At 36.5% G+C, this 25,696-nt stretch overlaps 2 protein-coding genes across 3 annotated transcripts in view; one reads left to right on the top strand and one right to left on the bottom strand.

Annotated features, from left to right (window-relative positions):
• Positions 1 to 1,128: 1,128 nt before the first annotated feature.
• On the top strand, positions 1,129 to 3,062 carry LOC120017111 (light-harvesting complex-like protein 3 isotype 2, chloroplastic). 2 transcript variants are annotated; one of them, XM_038870185.1, is made up of 3 exons: positions 1,135 to 1,601; positions 2,325 to 2,462; positions 2,556 to 3,062. In XM_038870185.1, the coding sequence occupies exons 1-3, from the start codon at positions 1,256 to 1,258 to the stop codon at positions 2,801 to 2,803; spliced, it is 732 nt and encodes a 243-aa protein (XP_038726113.1). In that variant the 5' UTR covers positions 1,135 to 1,255; the 3' UTR covers positions 2,804 to 3,062. The 2 variants fall into 2 exon arrangements, with proteins under 2 accessions (XP_038726114.1, XP_038726113.1); XM_038870186.1 differs by lacking the exon at positions 2,325 to 2,462 and having other exon boundaries at positions 1,129 to 1,601.
• Positions 3,063 to 3,145: 83 nt separating this feature from the next.
• LOC120017110 overlaps positions 3,146 to 25,696 on the bottom strand; it is a 35,755-nt gene continuing 13,204 nt past the window's right edge. The window contains 27 exon segments of the mRNA XM_038870184.1: positions 3,146 to 3,626; positions 3,953 to 4,109; positions 5,170 to 5,240; positions 5,395 to 5,546; positions 6,969 to 7,200; positions 7,266 to 7,325; positions 8,417 to 8,504; positions 10,008 to 10,138; positions 10,238 to 10,381; positions 11,059 to 11,109; positions 12,116 to 12,190; positions 13,795 to 13,902; positions 14,328 to 14,375; positions 15,374 to 15,535; positions 15,728 to 15,828; positions 15,925 to 16,072; positions 16,204 to 16,365; positions 17,472 to 17,595; positions 17,866 to 17,993; positions 18,319 to 18,561; positions 18,683 to 18,820; positions 19,805 to 19,898; positions 19,900 to 19,955; positions 20,067 to 20,315; positions 21,438 to 21,700; positions 22,261 to 22,374; positions 22,508 to 22,788. Of these exon segments, the coding sequence (XP_038726112.1) occupies positions 3,465 to 3,626; positions 3,953 to 4,109; positions 5,170 to 5,240; positions 5,395 to 5,546; positions 6,969 to 7,200; positions 7,266 to 7,325; positions 8,417 to 8,504; positions 10,008 to 10,138; positions 10,238 to 10,381; positions 11,059 to 11,109; positions 12,116 to 12,190; positions 13,795 to 13,902; positions 14,328 to 14,375; positions 15,374 to 15,535; positions 15,728 to 15,828; positions 15,925 to 16,072; positions 16,204 to 16,365; positions 17,472 to 17,595; positions 17,866 to 17,993; positions 18,319 to 18,561; positions 18,683 to 18,820; positions 19,805 to 19,898; positions 19,900 to 19,955; positions 20,067 to 20,315; positions 21,438 to 21,700; positions 22,261 to 22,374; positions 22,508 to 22,788 (3,742 nt within the window). The 3' untranslated portion in view covers positions 3,146 to 3,464.

The raw sequence follows: 25,696 nt of genomic DNA, 5'->3' as shown, positions 1-25,696 counted from the left end.
AATTAAAAATAGAAAATAGAAAATATAAACATAAATTTGACATTTTGTTTGCTTGTGTACCTAAATAAAAATAAAAACATAAACATAAACTTGATTCAAGATGAGATCGTCATGCGAGAGATGTCATGAAACTCCATTATAGATTGACATAAGTAGTCAGTGTTCTTGATTTAAATGAGTGGGGGTCCTAGCGTGAGCTTGAGAGCAAATCCCGAAAAGACATCTTGCCTATTTATGGGTGGGCCTTACTTGAAACCCGACTCCATAAGCTAAATTCGGGCCAAACGAACCCTAAACACGAACAATGAAGCGGGCCCATAGCCCATGGAGTCGTAAGAGAGCATGGCTTTTATCATAACTAGATAACGACTCCTACATTATTTCATCAATTTTAATCCTCAATATGCATGTGGATATGTTGTAAATCCACACCCCCATACACATCAACAATATTGCCTTCTTTGGGTTGTTAGATTCTCGTAGATACATCAGGCTTGCACGGTTTTGTTTCTCCTTAGACCCAAGCAAGTGGGCTAGACCCAACTTACTCAAGCCTAAGAAAAGACATTGTTAGTGGTTAATGGTGGGCTTGGTCCCTATAAATAAGGAATTGTTCCCACATCTTACCGATGTGGGACTTAACACTCCCTCGCACTTGTGAGCTAGGTTATGCTAGACCCAACAAGTGGAGTAGAGGTTATGTCCAACTGGACCGAATTGCTTCGATACCATGTTGTAAATCCATACCCCCATACACATCAACAGTATTGTTTGCTTTGGTTTGTCCGATTTTCGTGAATATATTGGGCCCGCAAGGCTTTGTTTCTTCTTAGACCCAAACAAATGGGTTAAGTCCAACTAACTGAACCTTAGGAAAATTTTTTGTTAATGGTTAAGGGTGAGTTTGGTCTTTATAAATACGAAAACACTATATGTCCATAATTTTGGTGTATATAATCTAAGTGACATCAGGAGAAGTGTGGAGACCATTTAATATAAAATGGTTCTCACACTTCTGTTCATGTTACCTAGATTATGATATTTACGAACAGAAAAATTATAGACATATAACATTTTAGTTATAAATAAGGAATTATGATGTGGGACTTTACAGATGTGAAGTACAAACAAACAAAACAAAACAAAACAAAATGCCCGCAAAGGATCAGGTTACTTCTACAGTCATTACCCGTCCGTTCAGCCATCGATCCCAAGCCTTGCTTTGACACTCTGACAATCTTCTCCACAATCAACAATGCCCGCATCCATGTCCTTGTTTTCTCCGCCGTCACTACCAACCTTCTCCCCCAAAACCCATTTTACCACCAGACCCACTACCTATTTTCCCTTCCCGTCAGTCCCCAAGGCCTCCACACACGATGGGATTGGAATTTCTGCCACCGTGGACGACCCAAAACCTCAGCAGATAGTTGCAGAATCTTCTTCTGCTGGGGTTTCGAAGACCGATGAGATCTCCGCGGGGTCTAATGGAGAGGTGGAGGTACGGACATTTGTAGACCCCAAGTGGGTTGGAGGGACATGGGACCTCGGACAGTTCCAGAAGGATGGCAAAACTGATTGGGATGCGGTTATTGATACTGGTAATGGTCATGGTTCACTTGATTTTGTTTTATCTGTGCAAACTAGCAAAGTGACATATTTTGGTCATGATCATGTGATGTAGTCTTGCTGATTTTGATATTTTGTTTTAGGACTTGATGAGAAAAGCAAGTTTGAGAATTGGAGCCTTTGAAATAGTTGTGTAGTTGAATTATTAGCAAAAGCTAGAGCCATTTGGTTAATGGAATTATGTTATTTTTCTTGCAAACCCCCAATTTTGCTTATTAGCTGAACTGACAATTCCCAACCGAAGTGGTTTATCAACTTCTCAATATCTTTGCTGCCAATGCTTTGTTCATTTGAGTTGAAGGTACTTTATTGTTATGGACTTAAATTTTGTTCATTCACAATTTGTTCCTCCAATGAGCTGTATCATATTATTTCCGGAATCCTAATATGGAAAGCTGGGAATGCACCACCCTTGGTAAGTAGAAGAATCTCTGAGGTTTTTGAATCAACCTTCTAGCTTGTGAGTGGATGTTGCCTTGACTGCATCCTCAAATCTGCCATCATAATTGGATTAGACATCTAAGTTGGCTTCTAGTGCGACCCTTCTATTTTGGCTGAAATTTATACAAACTTTGTTTTTACAAGGGTGGTCGTGGTTCAAGTATATTTACACCCCTGATGTTTTGTCTTTATTACATCTCTTGGTACATCAGAATTCACTTGATATTTAAGTGGCCTGTCTTCATATATTCTAGAGGTTAAGAGGAGAAAGTGGCTCGAGGATAATCCAGAGTCAACCCGTAATGATGAACCTATCCTCTTCGACACCTCCATCATACCTTGGTGGGCATGGGTCAAAAGGTTCCATCTACCAGAAGCCGAATTACTTAATGGTTTGTTAAAGTCTTTCTTTTTCACTGCATTGTATAGATCAGGAAGCAGCGCTGCTATAGCATGTTGCCTGACTCGTGTTGTTTGTGTTGTAGGTCGTGCTGCAATGATAGGTTTTTTCATGGCGTATCTGGTTGATAGTTTGACAGGGGTTGGTCTGGTCGATCAAACGAGTAACTTTTTCTGCAAGACTCTATTGTTTGTAGCTGTGGTGGGAGTACTTCTAATCAGAAAGAATGAGGATTTAGATAAACTGAAGAAGCTTGTTGAAGAGACAACCTTTTATGATAAGCAATGGCAAGCAACCTGGCTGGATGAAACCTCTACCAGTTCCAAGAAATAGTCAAATTGAGTAGGCTCAATACATTATCATAAGTTCCGTCAGTTTGTTCTTCGCATTTTCTAGTGCTGTATTATCCCGGTGCCCCGTTCTAGCGGGGAACCGAACCCTGAAATCAATATCTATCATAGGTTATAATGAAGGATTAACAACTTCAAACTAGGGTTGGGTTGGAATTTAGGCTTAAGTTTCTTAGTCTTGGCTTGTGGATTGTTATGTTATTGTTGGGCATTTTGCACGTTACCTGAACCATTCATGCTTGTACACTATTGTATTGTTAGCCATCCAAATATTCTTGAGATTAATCCACTTACAAATATGATAATGAAATGAACAATGATCAACTCAAGCTTCAACGTCTATTTTTCAAATTTGAACCACAAAACAGAAGGTTGCTTTGACAAGAGAGCCGGACAAATTATTCAACAGAAGAATCAAGACTTTTACAACATGTAAATTAAACATGCAATTGTGCCCCACAGTTCCCTCGTTTATAAACAGAGGCAAATGAAAGTAAATTTTGGTGACAGAACCTCTTAAACCACAGAAATCGTGTCACTGAAACTAAATTGCATAAATCAGCTCGTGATTTGTAGAGACTGAATACTAAGGTAGAGTTTGATTTCACGGAATGCTCGAAAAAATTCCATATCTAAGACAACTATTATGATCTTTGCTGTCGAGTATATTCCCAGAGAGCTATGGCACCACTCACATGGACATTGAGGGACCTAACAACTCCCAACTGTGGTATCTCAACACATGCATCCAGGACATGAATTATATCAACTGGTATCCCTTCCTTTTCACGCCCAAGAACAAGTACCTGTCAAAACAATGAAATTAGACTAGTTCCCCCAATATACCCACAACAACAGAGTGCTAAAAAAAAAGAATGCTACTGCTTTCTTGTTTGCATCCCCGATTATTAATATTTTCCTCTACCTCTGCACCGTGGCGTAAGTGAACTTTAGAACTTTCTTTACAGATTATTAAGACTTCATAAAAACAGATAAGTTTCGTCTAAGTATCGGAGAATAACTGAAGTGACAAGCTCAACTGATCTGTTCTTGCTTTCCTAGTGTATATTTATGGGGGTAATCCTAATAACCTAACGTAAAGTACCGGAAGGTGAGTTTGAGAGAGAGATACCGTCTTTTTTGGGAAGATAAACTGATCAAGAGGTACACTATTTGCAGTCTGCTCCAATCCAAAGATAGAAAAACCTTCTCGCTTCTTTTTCTCTAGGAAATGCTTTACACTGTCTACTGGGACTTCTATAATAGGTACCCACTTCTCTGCAGTCACACTGGTGAAGAAAAAAGAGAGCAATTTGAAAATAATTGGCTAGCAAATACAATGAGAGTCATTAGCTACAAGTGAGTATAATTTGTGATGCATTTTAAAATTACCTTCATGAAAAGACATTGTTATCAAAGGAGCATATATTTTACAGACAAGAATAAATATAAGCTAGATGCTAGTTCTACACATTCTATACGCGATACAAAATATGGAAATCTAATATTAAATCTTAGAAAGGTAAGCTTTCTTATTATTACAAGCATCTCATAATACTTCATTTAACAACACAGTTGAGTACGGTAGGAAAAGGAGCAAGAGGACAGAGCTGAGCGGACACCATTAGCCTTTTCAGCAAGACCATCATAAGTTGGCTTGGTAAGTAACCCCCTAGGGTGTCAAGTATGAATATAAATATATGCACTGCCATTAGGCAAATGGCCAAACAACATAAAATTACGAAGTTTTGCGTGATTGTTCTAATTCGAGATCTTCTCCTCACCATTGCATAGATTGGATCAATTCAATGTTTACAAGAACTACTGACATTTTTGCCCGAAACCCCAAATTAAATAAGAAATTTAACTTGACCCAAATAAAGTTTAGGCAACCCCGTCTTATCTATTTATTATACAGCTAAAAAGGCTATACACACAGAAAAAGTAAGAAAAATAACCAGCAGCCACCCAAGAGCAAATCAAAGTATCATCAATTACCTTTTCGAGCTCTCAGCTTAAATTACAATTTATTGCCACAGCTCCCTTATTAAATTAAATTGATTAGAGCCACTATGATTAGGAACAGTCAATACTACTTCCTCTATCAGATAATAAATTATGTTTTCTGATCTTCATTTTTTATTTTTTAAATCTTAGGATAAATTCATTCTCGATTGCCACGAGAACTCTATCCCTCGCTAGAATTGATGAAACCCCAAATCTCGCTTCATTGCAAGATATCAAGCACATTACAAGATTTCAAGCAATTAATTGCTGAATGCTGAGCATATAGTATGAGAATGCCAGAGCAAGTACAGTATGGAGTCACAGATGTGTATAAGTGAAAACCTGATGAGTTGGAACTGTTTGTCACGTAACACATTCATATCTGCAATGGCTAAGTGTGAGGCCTTAAATACCTGGAAGTAAGAATAATTGCAATGAAAAAGAGCAAATAAAATTTCCAAAGAAGAAAAGAGAAAGATATGAGTAGTAAAGAAGAAAGGATAGTTAGAGAATTTCCAAAATCAACATACAAAAAGAGAAATAATATTATGAATGCCTATGGCATACCTCACATGTCCGAGCCAATCCAGCAAGGTTGGGTATGCGATCAAGCAGCGATGCTACAAGAATAAACTGCTGTCGGCTTCTTCTCATTTTTTCAATAGCCAAACCACTACAATGAAGTGACTGTTCCAGAAGCTCATCTTCCTTCTCCATGTCTGCATTAAGCATAAATTCCAAACTTAATTCAGCAGTAAAATCTTCAGTCAACAAAAAGTAACAATTCACCAAAGACTTGAGGCACCGGAGAGAATTTAAATGAAAATCAGGGTGAAGAAAGGGGGAACAGCTCCTGGGAAATGAATGGTCAGTTAACAAAAACATAAAGGCCCAGAAAAGGATAAAACTCAAAACAAAGTATATTGGTTTATTGTTTCCAAAGAACATATGGAGAACGACTTAAAACTCAATGAGCTTCTCTCATAGTCTAATTGAAGTTTGAGAAAGTAGACACTTTGTTTATTGTTTCCATAGAACATATGGAGAACTTCTTAAAACTCAATGAGCTTCTCTCATAGTCTAACTGAAGTTTGAGAAAGTTGACCACTCTCTCCTTTTTTAGCATCTCCTACCAGCCACAATTTTTTCCTGTAGAGCACCAATATGGCAACATCTCTATGTTTTACAAGCTGAAATGATCTCTACCATTTTCCCTTATTTTGTCTTTGATTGGAAAACCCCTACCTGAAGTTGAACAGCCTCATTTGTTGTTATCCTATCCTCCTACTGCTGCACATTCATTGTAACATTCTCGTTTCAGGTACATTTATTTTATGGCTAAAGTCATATCCATTGTAAATGACATTCAGGTTAATCATAACATAGGGAACTTTTCCACCACCTAGCCTTGCCACAATCCTTACCTGATTATTTCTGGAGCCTTTCAAACCTCTCCAGTCATTCATTCCTATGCCTAAAGCTACACTCTCCACTATTACTAGAAAGTCAGTGTCCTAACTCTTTCATCGATTTCAATGATTTTCTCGCATGTTATCCTCAATTAGTGTATCAAGTAACCTATATTGAAGTCGTTCTTATCCTATCCTATCCTTGTGTTTCAGTAGAGATATATTAAGTTTCGAAAAGTAGCTCACTAAATGCCTGGTACTATTACATGCACAGAAAACCCAAAATATGAGGTGCATGGTGATGCCACAACATGCTTAATTGACCATAATTAGCATTTTTATCTTGCAACAAGTCAATTTAATGTTACTGACCCAGAATACAAATATGATACGTCAGTATCATTAAATGTAGCAATTTCAATATGTGAAACATAACTCGTTCAATCAAGGGGTATACAATATCATGTCTCTCTCATCCAAAAGTATAGTGAGCACCCAAAAACAAAGAAACCAGTATAGCACTTTGACCAAGAAGAAATTTCAATAGGGAAAAAAGGAGTTTGTGGCATAGTGATACAACCCCATGACTTATAGGTAAAAAAAGAAGCAATGTCAGTCAACAAGCAGTGTCACAGTGCTCTTCTTAATGACATTTCAACTACTACTGTATAAATAGAGTATCAAAAACCTGTCTTTCACCTAGAACAGTCACTTTTCGAACTCTATAGATACCTGCAAGCAGTTCGTAGGTTTCTTCATTTGCCAAGATGGACCTGGAATTTGCATCAAGCCTCTCAGGTTTAGAGATCGTAACCTTTTTCTGAAAATCCATTGCTGTATCTTTATACATATGGAAATTAAACAAATTCTCCACACATTTAGACTCTTCAGCAATTTTTAAGCTTTCATTTTTTATGGTCACTGCATCTTTCGCCATTGAAGATCTAAGGTCTTCCCTGACATCCTGCAAGACTGGAAAATGAGATACCAACCAGGAAAAAAGGAGAAAAGGAGAAAGTGAGAACTTACATTTAGGAAATTGAGAACTCTCTCCATAAGGGACGTTGGAACACATTCAAACTCAACGTCCTGCATCATTAAAAAAATAAAAGAAAACAACTCAGTAAAGTAAAATATATTTCATAACATTTGCAAACTTAAATTTACTCATAATAACAAGAAATAAGACCCTTCAATGCAAACCATGCATAAAAAAAGAAGAAGAGAAAACCCTTCCTTTAGCAATTTGTTCAACAAGTTTCCTGATCTAACTAGTTTTACAACCCAGGAATTCATATAATAGACATGATACTTATAAAGGTCGGTGCCCCCACACCCCCACTCCCACTCATCATGATTACCGTCAGATACGTAATGCCAAACATTTTGAAGCTTGGCGGCATGAATACAGAAAGAAAATTAGCCCTTACATTTTGGAGCCCTCCCACCCCAACCCACAACAGGAAAAATCCGATAAGATAAACAGAAAAAGAAAATTAAAGGAAAACAAAGAATCACCAAAAACAGAAAGTGAAATCAGATAATGGCATAATGCGGTAAAAAAAAACTTTTTCCATAAAGGAGTTTTGATGATTGGAAAAACTAAAAGAGAAGAAAATAAGATAACCAAAAAATATATCCTTAAATGATGTAAAATTTTCAGCTAAACTTGTGTGTATGACCAGTCAGCAATACAAATCAAGGAACACATTCTTGATTCACATACTTCAATGTCTTGAATAATATTATAGCCAAAATATTTGCAGAAAGTATAAATTTCTAATATAGTACTTTTTTGCATTCATAAGGAACTCTTTCAGTAACAAATGCTCAGTTGCTTTTCAAGTACATGATGTAATATTACTCCAAAGGCCAAGAAAAGTAACTTGCCACTATACAGCCATTACAAAGAAGAAAAACCCACATAGCCCCAACAATTGACCTCCTTTTGTTCAAGAACTTTATTAAAAAATTGCACATTGATATATGTAAACACCCAGGTCCCTAACTGATAAAACATCTTCGAATTAGTTTATTTTAGTTAATGTATTTGCATGTGGAGTAACAACAATATCTATATGATACTTGTAAGTTACAGTAGATAGCACTTTTCTTCAACTTGATGCCCACATTCCTCAATGGCCAACATTATAAATGAACTTGAATATAACATGCTTCACCTCAACTCGGTTGACAAAAATTCCGGCAGGAGTGACAGAGACTTTGGGATCATAGGCATCAAGATAACCTTCCATTGAGGCCCGTAACCTGGAGGAGAGAAGGGGATTGGGTAATTGTACAAATGCATAATAAGCTTTCCAGATTTCACAAAATCAAAAAAAAAAAAAAAAAAAGTAGACTTGAAATACACACACCTCTATAACAAAAACATGTAAGCTGTATAATGTATGAACAGATGTTTAAAACTGAAAAGATACATTATTTCTTAACATCCATATACACACGCTAGCATCCCTATAGTCAGAATTATAAAAACTGAAACAAGTTGGTCGTAGTAGAGGTTTTAGATGTTACCGAGGAGATGTCACACCTTTATTAGTAGTTTCAATTGTATTAGAAGTTGAATCGGCTTTATGACTATCTATTACTACTTGTTTTTGTGTTGAGATTCAGATAAGAATTATCAAATTGCAGAACCACTTATTGCTTTGTTTTCCTTTTGTTATTTCTCAACCCCATATTTTTTTACTTATATCCCTTTTTGATAGAGTTGCAGAGGTGCAATCTAGAGGTCATAGATTTAATTTTTGGAAACAGCCTCCCACATAATATGAAAGGTAAGGTCTACGCACATATTACTTGTCCCAGATTCCGTCCACTATAAGAGTCTTGTGCACGAGTGTTGTTTACCTTTTACTCTGGAGTAGAATGTATGCGTAGAAGATGCAGTGGACGAAAGAAACAACAACACAACTCTTCAATATCTAATGCTACTAAAGTTTAGAGAAACATCAACCTCCAACTTTGTGGAATTTGTCTTTTAATTTTCAAGATAGCACCACTTTATGTAAGCACTCTTCAACATTAAACTTGATGTAACATTTGTAACTGGTGTTAAAGACATGGATTGGAAATTACCATTCTATTGCTTCTCTAATTGAGTGTCTACAGTATACTCCAAGTAATCGCCTTATCATTTACATTTGAATGATATCCTACCTAAGCACTCTCCATCTCTCTTTAATTTTCGCATCAGACATCTGATATAAAATGGTTTATCTCTCCATATCCGTCAAAAACCCCATTCTCAAAAATTTCCAGGAACAAGAACACTTAGTCATGCATAGCCAGACAAATCAACACTAATTAAATTAAACATAACTTATGTTAATATGCCACCGATGTAACAAGTTATTTAATATGATCACAAGGATATCATCACATTACATAATATAAAGGTCACAGAAAGATGTGCCCACATATGACAGAAAGATTTTTGAGAGTACAATCATCAAGAAGGAGCTACATAAAAGTCGGAAAACATGTACAGTTGTACACACAAGCAGCACATGGAAATTAAAAAAATATAGACATAAAAATAGGAGATCAGGATGTCTCACATAAAAGAGGCATAAAAATTGCAGAAAAGGCTTTAGAGATCAGTATATGACTTAGATATATTAAGTGATCAAGGAGATGTTTCTTCAATTTGGTTTCACCAAGACAAAGGCAAAAAATATAACGATAAGAGTTGAACTCCATATGCTGTTTGAGGCTAATGATATATAAGAGCGTAAAAATATGTCATACCTGGTACAGTCATAGTTATTTGCAAGGTACAATTTCAAATCTACAAAGCACCTTTTTTCTAGAGCCGTAACTAAAGATGATCCACAGTCTATTGGAGGACAAACTTTAGAAAGAACTTGGTGCACTAACAACTGGGAAAAAATGGCAAACATGCATTAAGAAAATAACCTGAACAAATAATTATAAGGAAACCAGAGCACTCATAAGTCATAAGATTCATAGAAACTGACCTGGGTAAAACCTCGTAAGCTATGATGATGTGAGGTTAATAATGGAACTATAGGAGGAAGTAATTCATCCACATGCCTAGATTGATCATCCTTGGATGCATGAAGGATGACATTAGCTGCGACAAACACATAGGACGACAGTGCCTGCATTTGACACACAACATTTTGAGGGAATTGCTAGAAATTGTTAACAGATAAATGGGAAAAAAAAAATCAAACATGCAAGTTATGAACATTGAGGATGTAAAGTACTGCATAAAGCATAAATGATAGTACTTGGAGAAAGGGCCTATTTAAAAGTACCCATAATGTTTATGGAGTGTAATTATGTTTCACAATTCAACAAATGCAACATATAATGGGCATAAGATTGATAGGTGCCATCATACCAGCACCGGACCCATCAGGGTTGTGCAATTACTGTGATTAACCAAAAGTACCATGATTTGCAATTTGCAGGGAAGTCATTGTGCTGCATCCCTCATTATATTGCCTTCAGCAATAGCCTCTCCTCTCCCCATAAAATGGAAAGGATTTTGAGGACGAGCTTGATGCCACTTCAGTGCTTGAGATACTCACCAATCAAAAGAACAAAGATATGGAATATTCACTGAATGAAAAGAATTAATTGTGTCGAATGAACTGAATTCTTATACATACAATTTGATTAGGTTTTGTAATTCCTAATTCTCAATAAATTCCATCATGTATATTTTATAGCTGAAGACAATGATGTTATAAGATAGCAGCAAAATTCTCTTCAAATAAGAAATGTGTAAACATGGTGCAGAGCAAGAGATGTACCCCAACATGGTATTTACCTGAGGTCTCATGTCATAGTCTCGCAATATAGGAACCAACTGCTCCCTGACCTGTCACATAAACATCAATTCAATAATTAATATGGAGCCTTTTAAATCAGGGAACCACTCAGTGTTGTTAAATGCGCAAAGGCCTCCAATTGCCTTGAGGCGCAAGGAGCACATAGGCATGCACACAAAAAGAGAGTATAAATAATAAATTAACTAATTATAATGAAAGAGCAAATGAGTATGGTATATGTTCAGTCAGTGATCAAAAAGTCTTACTTTTCTATTAACTTTATCGATTTTCTTTTTCTTTTTTCTTAATTTGTACTTCTGTATCTGATATGTTTTCTTTAATTTTTTTTTTAACTTGTACATCTTTATCTGATATGTTTTCCTTAATTTATCTATCCATTTTCTTTTTCCCTAATCCCTAAAGAAGTTCTATTATATAAGGCCAAGAAAAACAAACCCATATTGCAGATAAGAGAGACGTGCGCCAAAGGTCAGGTGCGTGCCTAGTTGAAGAGCAGTGCCTGAGGGCAGCTTGAGGCGCTACCCTTGAGCCTCAGAGCATAGGGCATGCCTTTGACAACACTGGAACCACTTAAAAGAAGCAACTGTTTACACTATCATGAATGATGAAGATGAAAATCCCATAAATCATTACAGATCGTGATTATTGATGTCTGGAGTTTGTATGTAATAATAATTACCATGTACAAGAATCAAGAAACATATTGCACACTTACACGGAAATATCCTACTAACTGCAAAAACAAATCAGACATTATTCCCGTTCATGTAACAATGCCCGTATGTCCTCTTTCGGTTAAAGTTTATTCAAGATTTAACTTTTTTCTCCTACTTGCATGTTAACTTAAATAATATAGAAATTCGGAAGATATCCTAAAAGTTAGCATGTTTATGATATACATGTGGAGAAAATATAACAATTAGAATCATATTGTAAGTACTAACGCCTCGTAGCTGCTGTACACCAAATTCCTAGCTTATTTAGAAAAACAAGTAAGCCGTATGGAATTGTGACGAAGTTCACAAGAATTCTCACCAATGATGGAAACTTCAAGTATATACTTATTGCAAAAGTTTCCAAGTACTGACGCACGGCAGGCAGGTTGTTTCTCTGCAAGAGGTATGAAGCAAGTCATTAGGGGTTCTGTACCAGGGAAAATGAAAGTCACCGTTGCATGAAAACAATCTGAGCTCAGACTTCCATTTAAGTCACACATGCAATAAATGACAAGCTCATATTGCGGCGGAATGGCACTCAATTGTCATATGACTGAAACAACAAAACAAATTAGAAAAAAAGAAAGAAGATGACGACGAGTCATTTCAAATTGTCTGTGCATTGCACCACATCATCCATAAAGACTATTCCACTCATTTCAAGGTCAATAAAGAAAGTGCAGTGATGATGTCTTTAGTTAAGATATAATACAAGTTGACCATGTGGTGTCATCTGCATCTAGGCTCACGAGCAATGGTGCACAGCGATATCACTAAAAGAATATAGTGTGACCACAGTCTCTTGTCTCTTCATGAAAAGACAACCAAGACATGCGGACATCACCATAGTTAAAAAGGGATTATTAATTTATTATCCACAATTACATCCCTATTCCAAACCAAACTTCTAAGACATCCATATCATTTAGATCTTGCAAACTATAGCTCATCTCCTTCAACACATCCACTACATCCTATATAAGTGAAACAATCTAAAAGGTGGCCACACAAGTGCAACAACAGCAGCATCATCAGAGTAGAACTTGATATAGAAGTGCCATGAAGTTTGTTAGGATGTGTATAATTGACATGAAATGTCCCATCCCAAGAAGCTAACTTATTGGGTTGAATGGAAAAGTAACTAATATTAACATGATATCGGAGCAAGAGATCTTGGGTTCAAACCTTAGCTTCTTAAAATCCTCATTTGTTGTCGCCCAAATGTGGGCCTTCTATATGTTTGTTATTTCCCCAAGTGAGGGCATGTGAGAGTAGCCCTAGTGTTGGGGCTTGTTTGTTGTGCACGTATAGGGCCATCGGATTGTCCAGCCCACACATGAAGGAGAGTGTGAGAATATGGTATAAATGATGTGAAATGCCCCAAACTAAGAAGTTAACTTATTGGGTAGAACGGCAAAGTAACTTATCTTAACATCGTATCGGAGCGGGAGGTAACGGGTTCAAACCTTAGCTTTTGCAATTTAAACCAACATTTATTGTTGCCCCAAGTGTGAGCCTTTGTGTGTGTTTGTTGTTGCCCCAAGTGAGGGCCTTGTGTGAGTAGCCCTAGTGTAGTGCCTCGTTTGTTATCCACGTATTGGGCCATTGGATAGTCCAGCCCACACGTGAGGGGGAACGTTAGAATATATATAAATGATGTGAAATGCTCCAAACCAACAAGTTAACTTATTTGGCTGAATGGTAAAATAACTAATCGTAACAAAGTTAAATCTTTGGGTGTTTTGCTTCTGTAGCCAAGTTAATAGATTAAAGTAAGCTAAAAAAAAAGTCAAATAAATTACAAAATGAGGGCTAAAACTTAAAAGAACGATATTTACATGTGCCAGTATGTGTGTGTGCATGGCAATAAGACAATACCAAAAAGAATGTATACACTCAAAAAATAGATCTATTGGTTCATAGGATATTGATAACTGTATTTCTTCTTAATTAAATAAAGGAAAAAAGTACCATAAGTTTTGAGCAACATAAACTTACATTTAGGGATATGTGGAGGCTATGTGTAACTTGCTCAATTATGTCGTGACGAACAAATCGTGATAAAACACATATCATTTGCCAAGCACGTATTTTACGCCTATGGACCTGTGAAAAATAATTGACCAACTATCAGTCTAGCATCTAAAAAAGATTAAGAGAATAAATAAAGAGAGAACCAATTCTGAAAGATAACCAAGTATTTTGGTTTTTAATGATCCAACAAGCCATACTGCTTTAATTTTCATTTAGAACACATTTTTATTGTATCTAATATAATTCTTCATGAGTCTAATCAAGAAATTTACTAATTCTAGTCAACTCCAAAGGAATATGTACTAGTTCACATCTCTTCGCGTCTTATTTAATTTGTTGCTCTAGTTGTATGCCATTAGCGTCCCATATCATATCTCAAGTTAACTCTGGTCTCCTTTTTTTAAAGCATCAACTCAACTTACTCAGCTCCAAACAATTCCAGAACTTTTACAACTCACAATTTGGGACAAGAGATTAAAAGGAAAGACTTAACCCACCGCACTATATTTTTTATACAACTCCTTTGCAAGATCCTTGTCATTTACCTGCATCAATATTTAATGTAATCAACACCACAATCCCATAAGGGATAAATTTGACCTGCTATGGCAAAGAAAGTGACATTAAACAGTTCACAGATATGAAGAGAATGACTAAGCTGAAAAGGGAATTATATTCTTATGATAAGCAGCTAATAGATTGTTCAAACAAAGTGGTCCATATCACATCCTTCATTCTGAATATTAATCAGCTCTTCCGCTTAAATATTCTGACTTCATTATCCAATGATAACAAAGCATAAAATCGATCAAAACCAAACTATTTGACAAGACTGCCTGCATTGGCTGAAAGTATATAGAGAAGCTTAGGGCCTGGTTGGTAACAGTTCTAAAAGCAGCTTCTAAATTTCAAACAGGAAAACAGGAAGAAAAAAAAAAGGCCAAACAAGAAAAGTTCTATATCAGTTTTGGAATCTATAATTCATTAACTGTAACAAGTAAAAGAAAGTTCAAGAAGTTTTAGTTTGTTTTCTTCTCATTTCTGAACCAAAACGAAAGCACAAGGAATTTCTTTTGGTTTTCAAAAATAGTTCTCAAAAACAATTGAAACAACTTGTTTCAATTAAGGTGTTTTCTAAGCACACGAGGGTACATATATATAGCTTTCACTTTATTTTAGCATCATAGATGGGTACAGTTTATGGAAGAAATAAACTGAGAACTTTGGATTTGCAGGTATTTCGTTCATGATGCAACAAACTTCAGAAGATCTCATAAAATAAATTTATGGGATAGTTTAGGCTAGTGAAAGTTATTGACTTCAATGAAGTGGAAAACAATTAAACAACCCAACTGATCAGAGATGGTAGACATTCCCCAAAACAAAAAAGAATCCAGGTTAACGATAAAATATGCAAAAAAAAAAATAAAAGAAAGGCTATGTGATTTATTTTTAAGGGTTTTCATTAGGTCGAAGTTAATGCTTGCATTTCTTTCCAGACATGGACTCATATCTTTGTTCTGGATAATTTAAGAGTTAATACCACAGAATCAAGAAGCTCCAGCAGAAACAATTTTCCAGATTCCAGAGCGGCATAACTATCTTCATTCTCATTCGCCGATTTCACCACATCAGCTAAATTTGCTAACTTGTAAAATAAAACAGCAACAGACACACGAGCATACAACTCTGTGTTGATAAATTCCTGAAAAGATGAGTCACCAATCAATTCTGCATATTGAAAAAGTATATGAAGCATTATAATAATTTTCATTTGAACCGTAATTGAAAACAAGCTCAAGTTAAGAGATGTCTATTACAATATATTTAACTAGATATCACACCATAGGTCAAATACTATTGAAGTAGCATCTAAAAGAATAATTAGATAGCTTACCTCAGTCAGCTCAGGGTTTGGGCTTTTAGCCAATAATGAAACTTCCAACCTTCCGTCTTGGTTGTCAGCTAATTCAGCTTCAAAATCCTCATCAAATGCAACTGATGGAGAAATTTATCAGACTGAATGTTGTTTAAGAGTATCAGATAAGCAAAACTACAAGATTTTGACATCAACAAGACAAATATGTGACACACCAGAACCATAGAGTGTTAGCAGCTTCAGTTCTTTTATGTAGTATTTAATCGTCCTTGGATGTGAGAGCCAGAGCCCTGTTAAATGTAATGCTGAAAGACGAATTGTGCGTGGACTTTTTGTACCTTCCTCGATAACTTTTTCAATAAACTGACAGAATGGTATTAAAAGGCAACGATTAGTACAACTAATGAAAGGCTGTGCAGCATCAGCAGATCCATCACACACATCCATGTCTGAAAACAAACTCACAAAAAAACTCGGAGATGGGAAATACACACCCATTTCAGAGGTCCAGGTGAAGCGTTATCTAAATGCATGCACTCATCACCAAATACAGAAGGATGTAACACAGAGGACAGAAGTGCAGCAATAGATGCCACCCTTCGCTTGTTGCAGCTGACATGCAATATCCAAGAGGAACGAACCAAATGCCACATCATCTGCATCAATTGAAAGTTATGCAGCCACGCAAAAAGCATGAAAACGTAAGTGAAAAATACTGACATCTCCGAGGGACCTTAACCCTAATGCAACTTATTGATATAACACAAGAAAGTGACGTGACTTTTTGCTGCAGCTATGCTTTAGAAAACTCAAACATAAAAGAAGCATTTCATGTACTATGCCGCCAGGTATAAGTTTGTCTGAACTGAAGCTGCCCGTTAGAAAGACAAACGAAAAATCTTAATATATTAAACAAAGTTAAACGAGTAATAAGACATCACTTATAAAGGAACAAAGATAATATGAAATCAGATCAGAAATTTTATGCAAAGATAGCATAGAAAATTATGTAAGGAAAAGGCATGGGCAACACCCCCTCTTTGCCTTTAATGTTTAACTTTTTCCTTCTCAAAAAAATAAAAAATAAATAAGAAGAGTAGAATCCACTAATTTATTATTACAGTTGCTTCTACAGTCAAGATTGGCACAAGCACAACCACATATTATAAAAAACAGAAACTAAATGACATGGCAAAATTTTGAAGTTCTCCACTGGTATTTATCGATAGTAAAACAGTTTAAAATATGTTTTTTGGTTGCAAGACACTCACTAAAAGAATTGACGGATTAACAGTCAATAGCTACCTACATCCCTCATGCTGAGCCCAATAGAGCATACACCCACGAGGTGGACTTGCAAACATTAAGACCCAACTCCTTTAAGACTGCCTCTTAATAGATTGTCCATCATTGTGATTCTAGCCCACATAAACTCGAAACACATCTTAAGAACAAACAAAAGCAACAGGCGAAGTACCAACAACTGGATTGAGGGATGAAAACAGTACAAAAGTTATCAACCAATATATCTAACAAACTTCTGAGCAGATTCAAAATCTCATGGTTTATAAGCATTCTTAATATAGTAATATTAGACGATAGAAGAATGTCATGTGGGAAATTGCCACCAGCTAAAAAAAAGAACACCAAAGTTCCAAAACAAACAAATTAGTGTGACCTACAACAGATTACTAAAGTTTCCACATAACAATTGACTATCAAGTGCATCAAAAAAGTTTGGCATGAGATTTGTAAAGTGAACCTGGACATCCACTCCACTGCATGACAAAACAATTGAACTTGAACTTCCAGAAGCAAACATCCCTACAGCCAATCTGACTGATCTCAGCATGGGCAGAACAGAACTTTCCGCAGCATTCTCGAGGCTGCAAACATTTATTCAAGGAATTGATGAATAAAAAGGAAATGCTGCATTTCAAATAGTGCATAGACAAGCTAGGAGTAAATTTTTTGGAATTGGGGAGCAACAATGTCAAGGCAGCAGACAGACGTAACTTCGATAAGGATAAATAAATGCACAATACTGGTTAACAAGATAGAAATTAATCAACAGCACAAACAAATTGCACACATCGACCAGAAGATTTAAAAATAGAACAAAATATCAGAGCCAGAAAAGCTTGTATCTTTCTCACCTCTCCACAAGATCACTGAAAATGCATTTAAGAGCCATCTCAGAGAGGAAGAAGCTAGCACCATCCATTTGAAGACCCTCCTCAAGAGCAAAGCACGGAATAGACAACAGGGATTCTAGGCAAAGCCACTGAATCATCCCAAGAACTCGGTTAGATTTTCGTTTAACTAATCAATTTCCTTAAGATTGTCATCTGTGAAAGCAGAACGTGCTTACATGATGTGTACAACCTGGCTAAGCTAACTAAAACATTCACATAAATAGAAGTTCAATACACAAGCATGCCATTAGATATGAACACTTCGTTAAAACAAAAGATGTCAACCATCTAGAACCTTGACAAAACTCAAAAGACATAGAAACAAATTGAGAAATTGATAGTCCTTCAAGAAGAAACTAAAACATTATTGAAATACAAAGTTACTTCTAGAAAGCAAGTATACCGATTCATCACCTTCCAGTTCAGTAGGACTGCCCGTCGTGTTCGAGCTAACACTCCAACGGCAAGAAGATCGTTGACATTCCGAAGAAAAGAGAGAACCAAAAGATCTAGCCAAGGTTTGACCTTAACGGCCGGTTGAAGCATTCTATTATTGTCCCTAATAAGATTCAAAGTTTGTGTAGAGAATGCAGACACTAGAGCTCTTAAAACATGAGCTAATGCTTCATATGCTGCTAGACGAATCTCTGCTCCAGTCTGATACAGGGCTTTCATAAGTCAGTGAGACAGCTAAAACCGATCAAAAGTTTCAAAAAATCTAGAATCTTCATCATCAGTCATATTTTACAATAAAAAGTGCATTCAGTTTACAGCCTACCTCAGACGCACAAGTTGGAGATGATATGGTCTTCTTGAAGAAATTCCATAAAAATGTGAAAGCAGAATCAATAGTGCCATTATTTGAAAACTGTCCACACCATGATGAAACATATGCAACAGCTTTCATGGATGTTATCTGTTCATCAACAAAAAGTGCCAGCATAAGTTTGAAAAACAACAAAAACCTAGAAAGAAAGAAATAAAGTTGATTACAAGGAATGCTTCTAAAAGGGAAAAAGTAGTAACTGGATGAAGCAATTTAAAACTACAATCAGCAGAAATCAACAGATAAATATACAATTGAGATTCACAAGCAATGCCTACAGAAGTTCACAAATATCACCACCATCGTTATCAAAGTCTTTACCCCAAATGATTAGATGTCCCACTAAAACAGAAGTTGACCCAGAGTTGGAGCCCACCACCTAGATTCTCCTCTGCCAATTGTTTCTGTCTAAATGTACACTATCCATTATTCCTATTAAATTCATGTTCTTATCACTTCCACCATGTTTTTTTTGGTATCCTTCTCTTCTTTTTACATATATCTAGTTGAATTTCTTTGACTCTTTGCACTGCCACACATATATCTCCATTTCTGCACATGCCCAAACCATCTTAAACCATTTTCACAATGTTACCACTAACCAAGATCGAATAGCCTTATTTCTTTCCACAACACTCATTACTACTACATTCGTTCTCTGTGTATGTAGTCTCTTAATATCCAACATTGCATTCCATACGAAGCAAAAAAATAAGAAAACGATAAGAGGTAACAAATATGTAGAATTGAGCAAATACACAAGTATGTAGGAATGGTTCCAAATAAAAACTAACTTGACTCTGTATGACATTCAAAGGTCATCCAACAGCCACTGCATCAAGAAATGAAAAATTATGCAAGACAGCAGTTTTTACAGCTGTTATTGCAATGCAACATCTACAAAAATCGTCAATAGTACAAGAATCACTGGTAAACAGACCATCACGAGTTAAAGTGACCAAAATAAAGTGTCAAAAGAAACTATTCCCCAATTTATACTTACATAATATACCAATATTCTGTTGTTATTAAAAGTAAATCAACCAAAGATAAAATAGAACAAAGGAAACATACTGCTTGCAACACAGCTGAGGCATTAGAAGACGACAACCGGCGTTGACTAGGACCTCCAAGTTTTCCTGTAACAGAATTAGGCAAAGTTGTGCCCTACAGTGCTGGACCAGAGTAGTGAGCAAGACAAGTTAGCGAAAGAGACCAGCTCCCCCTGCATGCCATACAAAAATAATCTTGGATAATATTCCATCAAAACATGTTATATGGAAGACTAATTATTTTATCACACTTCAAAATGCTCGTCTGGTTCGAGTAAAGATACCAATATAAGACAATAAAGCTTTGCAAACTTTTCACTGATTGTGGAAGCATCTTCATAAGCCAGATGATCCACAATCTTGATCAAGCCCATATCTGACTTCATTCTATTTCGAATACCACGTTCAGCAGCTCTCTCCTGCAATATTTGAATCTCCGAGACCAAACTGATAGTGATGATGAGAAACTTTACAGGTACTAACCCCGAATGGTTGCATTGTTCGCACATGTTAATACCACGACATTCAATGAACTGTGAAAATCCAGTATACAGCAGTAATCAGAAACTCCTACTACCAATGATGATAAATCATTTCTGACAATTGTAGCACAAAAATTAGTAGAAAATAAAGATAAAGTACAAAAAATAAATAGCACACCACCCGTTGATAAGTTCACAGCAATGTCCAATCAGTCCAAGCACAATAAACCCTTGACGATAACATCTTTTGTACGAAAATTATGGGTGATAAAGATTATTCATGACAACTGAAAGAACTCATAACAAGTAACAACAATGCTTAAAGTGTTCCTCAAAAATATGTGATAAAGCAACTACAATCCTTGGCAGTTTCAAAAACATATAGCTTATGTGATCCTGGAATAAAAGAAGCACCCCCTCACGAATATTAGCAGGATGTTAAATAATAAAAAGCGAAAATCAATGACACTTTCTAACTCAGTCTGGAGAGCTGAGCCTTCAACTTTGTGTCCAGTGTCTGAGTCCCAAATGACAATATTCAATCTCAGGGACATTTAGCTTCAACGAGAGATAAGATCAGAGAAATTGTGAACAATAATAAATGCAAATGCCCCAGATCATGGAGCTGAAAAAGCTTTTGAAAAGCCAAGAGAAGTATCCAAAGACAAGGGTAAAGTCATAAGGAAGAATATATATTAGTTGCACGTGTTGCCTTAGACAGGACTAAAAATAATTAAGTAATGAAAACCAATTCACATCGTAGGATTCCGGTTAATTTGGCTAAGACTTATATGATATAGCCAAATGCAAATATTTCGGGACTGAAATTGATAATTGTTGCCAGATGAAAGAAGAAACAATCAGACAAGACCAAACCTCAAGAAGATTGTCTCATGGAAGCAAGATTGATACATTGATATACCATTATAAACTCCACTAATTGATGTTTTGTGACATTGACATCTTGAATCCATGACAGGCTCTTATCATAAATCCACTACCTAGTACCTACGAGTAATATGCTCAATATTTCAATTCGCATTCGTAATGTCTCTTTACTTTCAGGAGTCGTCAATAATTTCAACATTTGTTATCAAAAAAATAGTTAGGATGACATAATAAGTCTGCCAATATTAGCAATGGGCAGAAGAAGGTGAACTAACAAAGATGTACCGATAATATAGGATCCAATTGATGGTCCTCCTTGATCACAACAAAAAGTGCTCTTGCCCATCTTTTGGCTTCAGATTCCCATGCATTCAAGTCTTCATTATCAAAATCTTTACAAGTATCTACCAGAATATGACAACTTGAAAAGCCTACTGGGAAGTCCTGAAAACTCTTCAGAAGGTGAAACTCGTTACTGCGGCAACCAACACTGCAATGCTTCTGACCACAACCCAATAGCCATTCTTGTAATTTTAATCTCAAAGAGCCTACAATCAGGAGATGGCAGACATCCATAAGTTATTTAATGGACAAACTAAAATTAACCAAAAAGCCAACAAGAAATTAACTAAACTAAGTTTGAGGTGTGAGTTTTCAACTCCTCGCTCTACTGAGCTGAATAAATTGGTAAAACAAAATTTAGTCCCCGATTGACATATTTACACAACATTATTGCTTAAGTTGACAATGACATTACAAACATAACTAAACTTAACACAATATAACAGCAGTAAGGAGTGACAATATAGAGGAAACTTCAGCAAAATTGGTGAAATTAAGAATATAACAGAAATTGGTGAGAATTAAGAATATAACAGAAATTTCAGATTGAGAATATAACAGAATAAAGGAGTGACAAGATAGAGTACTGAAAATATTGATTTTAAGAAATTTCAGTTTACAGTGTAAGGAGTGACAAGATAGAGGATGACTTCAGCAAAATTGGTGAGAAATTAAGAATATAACAGAATGTAAACAGATTAAAGGAGAAGTAAAATGGAAACCAGTAGTAAATAGTCAATATATTGAACCATGAGAACATACTCACCGCCGTAGTCAGTAAACTCCCGTGGCAATGTTGAAATGAAGTTCAAGAGTATTTCAAGAGGCACGACAAATGAACAAACCACTGAAGCAGCAGCCTCTAGGATTTTCATACAAACTGATATTTTACACAAAAAAAGAAAAGAAAAGATGACTCGCAAAGCACTGATATGGCCTTTACTGAATAGGATGATAAATTATCAGATATAAGACAACTATATAATCATCTAACCAGATTAGTGATTAGAGACCTCGAAGACGATAATTAGGATTGAAATGCTGTTTGCTGCTTTGAATAAGAAATCTCAAAGCACCAAGCAAGTCTGTTTTATCATCAGAATATCCATGAGTAGGCTTATCCTGGAATTCATCAGGAAAAACATCTTCACGCCCTTCTGTTTCACTGTCATCAAAAGTACTGATTCCACAAGAAGCTGAAGCAATGCAATCTGCAAGGGCCATGAACCCAGCTCTACCAAAGGAATGATCCTTAGCAACAGAAGCTAATTTGAACAAAAATGTGATTCTTTCCCTGTAAGCAAATGAGATCCACCCATATCAGCCATTTTCTAGCCCCTATATAAGTAATCGAATCTATACTACTACTTAAAAACAAAAGAAATTTCAGCTCAAACATTGAGCCGCATGGCACCAAATAAAAGAAATAAAAAAGGAAAAACTTAAAAAGTAGTTAAATTAGAATTCAATTACCTAGAATATACTTAATCATATTTAAAAAGGAAAAATAGATATTAATTTATTAGAGCTAGATTACTCATTTGATTATGTTTCATGTAACTTTAAAAAATAAAAAAATAGTGATAATTCAATAGAATTCCTTTTCTCTATACATAATAATAAACTATGTCTAATAATTAAATTACAACTGTACTTATCAATAATAATAAAGATTAAAAAAACCACAGTAGTTCTATTAGAGATAAGATATGTTAGAATATATGGGGGTAATTGAGTCATTGTACATGTATTTTAGAATATACTAGATTGTATTTAGTGCAGTAAAAGGAATCGAAAGAAAGTGAAAAATAAAAAAAAAGAAAGATGAAAGCTTTCAAGAAAGAGCTTCTCTCGTAACATGGTATCGGAGCCGATTGCGTCGATCGCGATTGTGCCTTGGTGGTTGCAAGTAAGTTTCTGTTTGGTTTTGGTTTTCTTCTTCGTTCTGGTCTGGTAGCGTTGAAGAACTCACAGTCTTAGTTCTCTTCTCTGTTCGGATCTGGAAGTGTTGAAGCAATCACCTTCTCTCTTCTTGGTTCTGTTTCTGGAGTCTGGTTTCTGTTTCCAGTGGTGGATTCGACTCAGATTCAGTGCCTAGTGCGACTGATCTGGTTGTGCATTTTTTCTGCGCAGTTGCACAAATCTTTGTGTGTTCTGTTTCTCGGCTTTATTCGGGTGTGTGAGCAGATATTTGTGCTGGTGATTTCTGTGTGTATTTCTGCTGGTGATTTCTGTGGGTGTGTGTATTTCTGTGGGTGCTGGTGATTTCTGTGGGTGCTGGTGATTTATTTCTGTGGGATAGTGAGAGTGTTTGCAAGTCCAAATCAGTGCTGGTGAATTCTGTGTGTATTTCTGTGGGTGCTGGTGATTTATTTCTGTGGGATAGTGAGAGTGTTTGCAAGTCCAAATAAGTGCTGGTGAATTCTGTGTGTATTTCTGTGAGTGCTGGTGATTTCTGTGGGTTAGTGACAGTGTTTGCAACTCAAAATCAAAGCTGGTGATTTCTGTGGGTTAGTGACAGTGTTTGCAAGTTAGTGACAGTGTTTGCAACTCAAAATCAAAGCTGGTGATTTCTGTGGGTTAGTAACAGTGTTTGCAAGTTAGTGACAGTGTTTGCAACTCAAAATCAAAGCTGGTGATTTCTGTGGGTTAGTGACAGTGGTTGCAACTCAAAGTCAAAGCTAGTGAATTGATTTCTGGTTGTTCTGGTTGTTTTTATTACACAGACTATTGATTTCTTTGATCTGTTTGTCATGGCTGGTCCTAGTGAGACGAAGACATTTACTGAGATTATCACCACTGGGCATCGTATTACTGATAGAAAACTAAATGGTGTCAATTATAGTCAATGGAAAAGGGTGATTAGAAGATATCTTTCAAGCATTGATATGGAGAACCACTTGACTGAAAACCCACCAACAGAGCCTCGAGCAAGGACTCAATGGCAGAAAGAAGATGATAAATTGTTTACCATGATTCAGCACACTATGGAACATTCTGTTGACGACATGGTCGGGCATTGTGATACTGTCTGTGAGTTATGGCAATATTTGGAGTCCCTATATTCCAGCAAGCAGAACTTGTCCCATGTTCATGATTTGTTATCTGGTTTGTATCGTGCTGATCAGAAGGGGCGAACCTTGGTTGAATATTATACTGATTTTAAGCGAATGTTTGAGGAGAAGAGGACCTTATATCCCATAATAGCTGATGTGAAGAAAATGCAAGAACAAGAGGAGGAGATCATGGTTCAGTGCTTCCTTGCAGGGTTGGAATCCGAGTATGATGTGGCTCGGTCTCAAATCCTTACAGGCTCCACTCTTCCGTCACTAGCTGAGGTGTTCTCTCGGCTGCGCAAAGTCTGTAAGGATGGTAAAGAATCTGGAGTCTCTGCTGGTTCTGGTGATACTTCTGCTTTATTGGGCTGGACACCACCAGTTGGTGGTAATAGAGGTGGTCGTAGTAGTGGTCGAGGAGTACGTGGAGGGGGTCGTGACAATGGAGGACGTGGAGGTCCCAGGACATGCTATTATTGTGGAGAGCAGGGTCATTTGAAGAAAAATTGTTGGAAATTGAATGGTAAACCATCACCGCGGTTTGCCAATGCTGTTACTCAGGAGGGTCTTTTGCCTACTCCTACTGGGGCTGTGCCTTCTTCCATAGCACCTAGACCTGATGGTCATATCATGATTTCAACTGATGAGTATGCTCGGTTTGCTCAGTTTCAAGCTACCCAGTCTACTGCCAACCTTGTTCAGTCAGGTAATCCAACTGCATGTCTTTCTTCGTCCTCCGGTGCTTGGGTCATTGACTCTGGAGCCACCGATCACATGACTAGCAATACAGGTATTCTTTCTTCATTTCAATCCTCTCCCACTCTGCCAAATGTTACTCTAGCTGATGGTTCTAATGTTCCTGTACTTGGTAGTGGTACAGCCTCACCTACTTCCACCTTATCTCTATCTTCTGTTTTGTGCTTGCCTCATTTTCCTTTTAATCTATTATCAGTGAGTAGAATCACTCATGCTTTATGTAACAAAGCAATGAAACTGGATCAGACGTATTCAGATGTATGGGTTGTGATATGAAGCAGAGCATAGCTGCAGAAAGAAGAGCACAGCTGCAGAAAGAAGAGCAGAGTACAGCTGTAGAAGGAATAGCAGAAAGGAGAGAGTTCTCTCGTGTTATCTTATTCCTTATTT

This window comes from Tripterygium wilfordii, chromosome 15, assembly GCF_013401445.1.
Source record: "Tripterygium wilfordii isolate XIE 37 chromosome 15, ASM1340144v1, whole genome shotgun sequence".
Taxonomy (NCBI): Eukaryota; Viridiplantae; Streptophyta; class Magnoliopsida; order Celastrales; family Celastraceae; genus Tripterygium; species Tripterygium wilfordii.
Note: the sequence above shows the minus strand (reverse complement) of the source record. Positions and strands in the feature narration are given on the sequence as shown.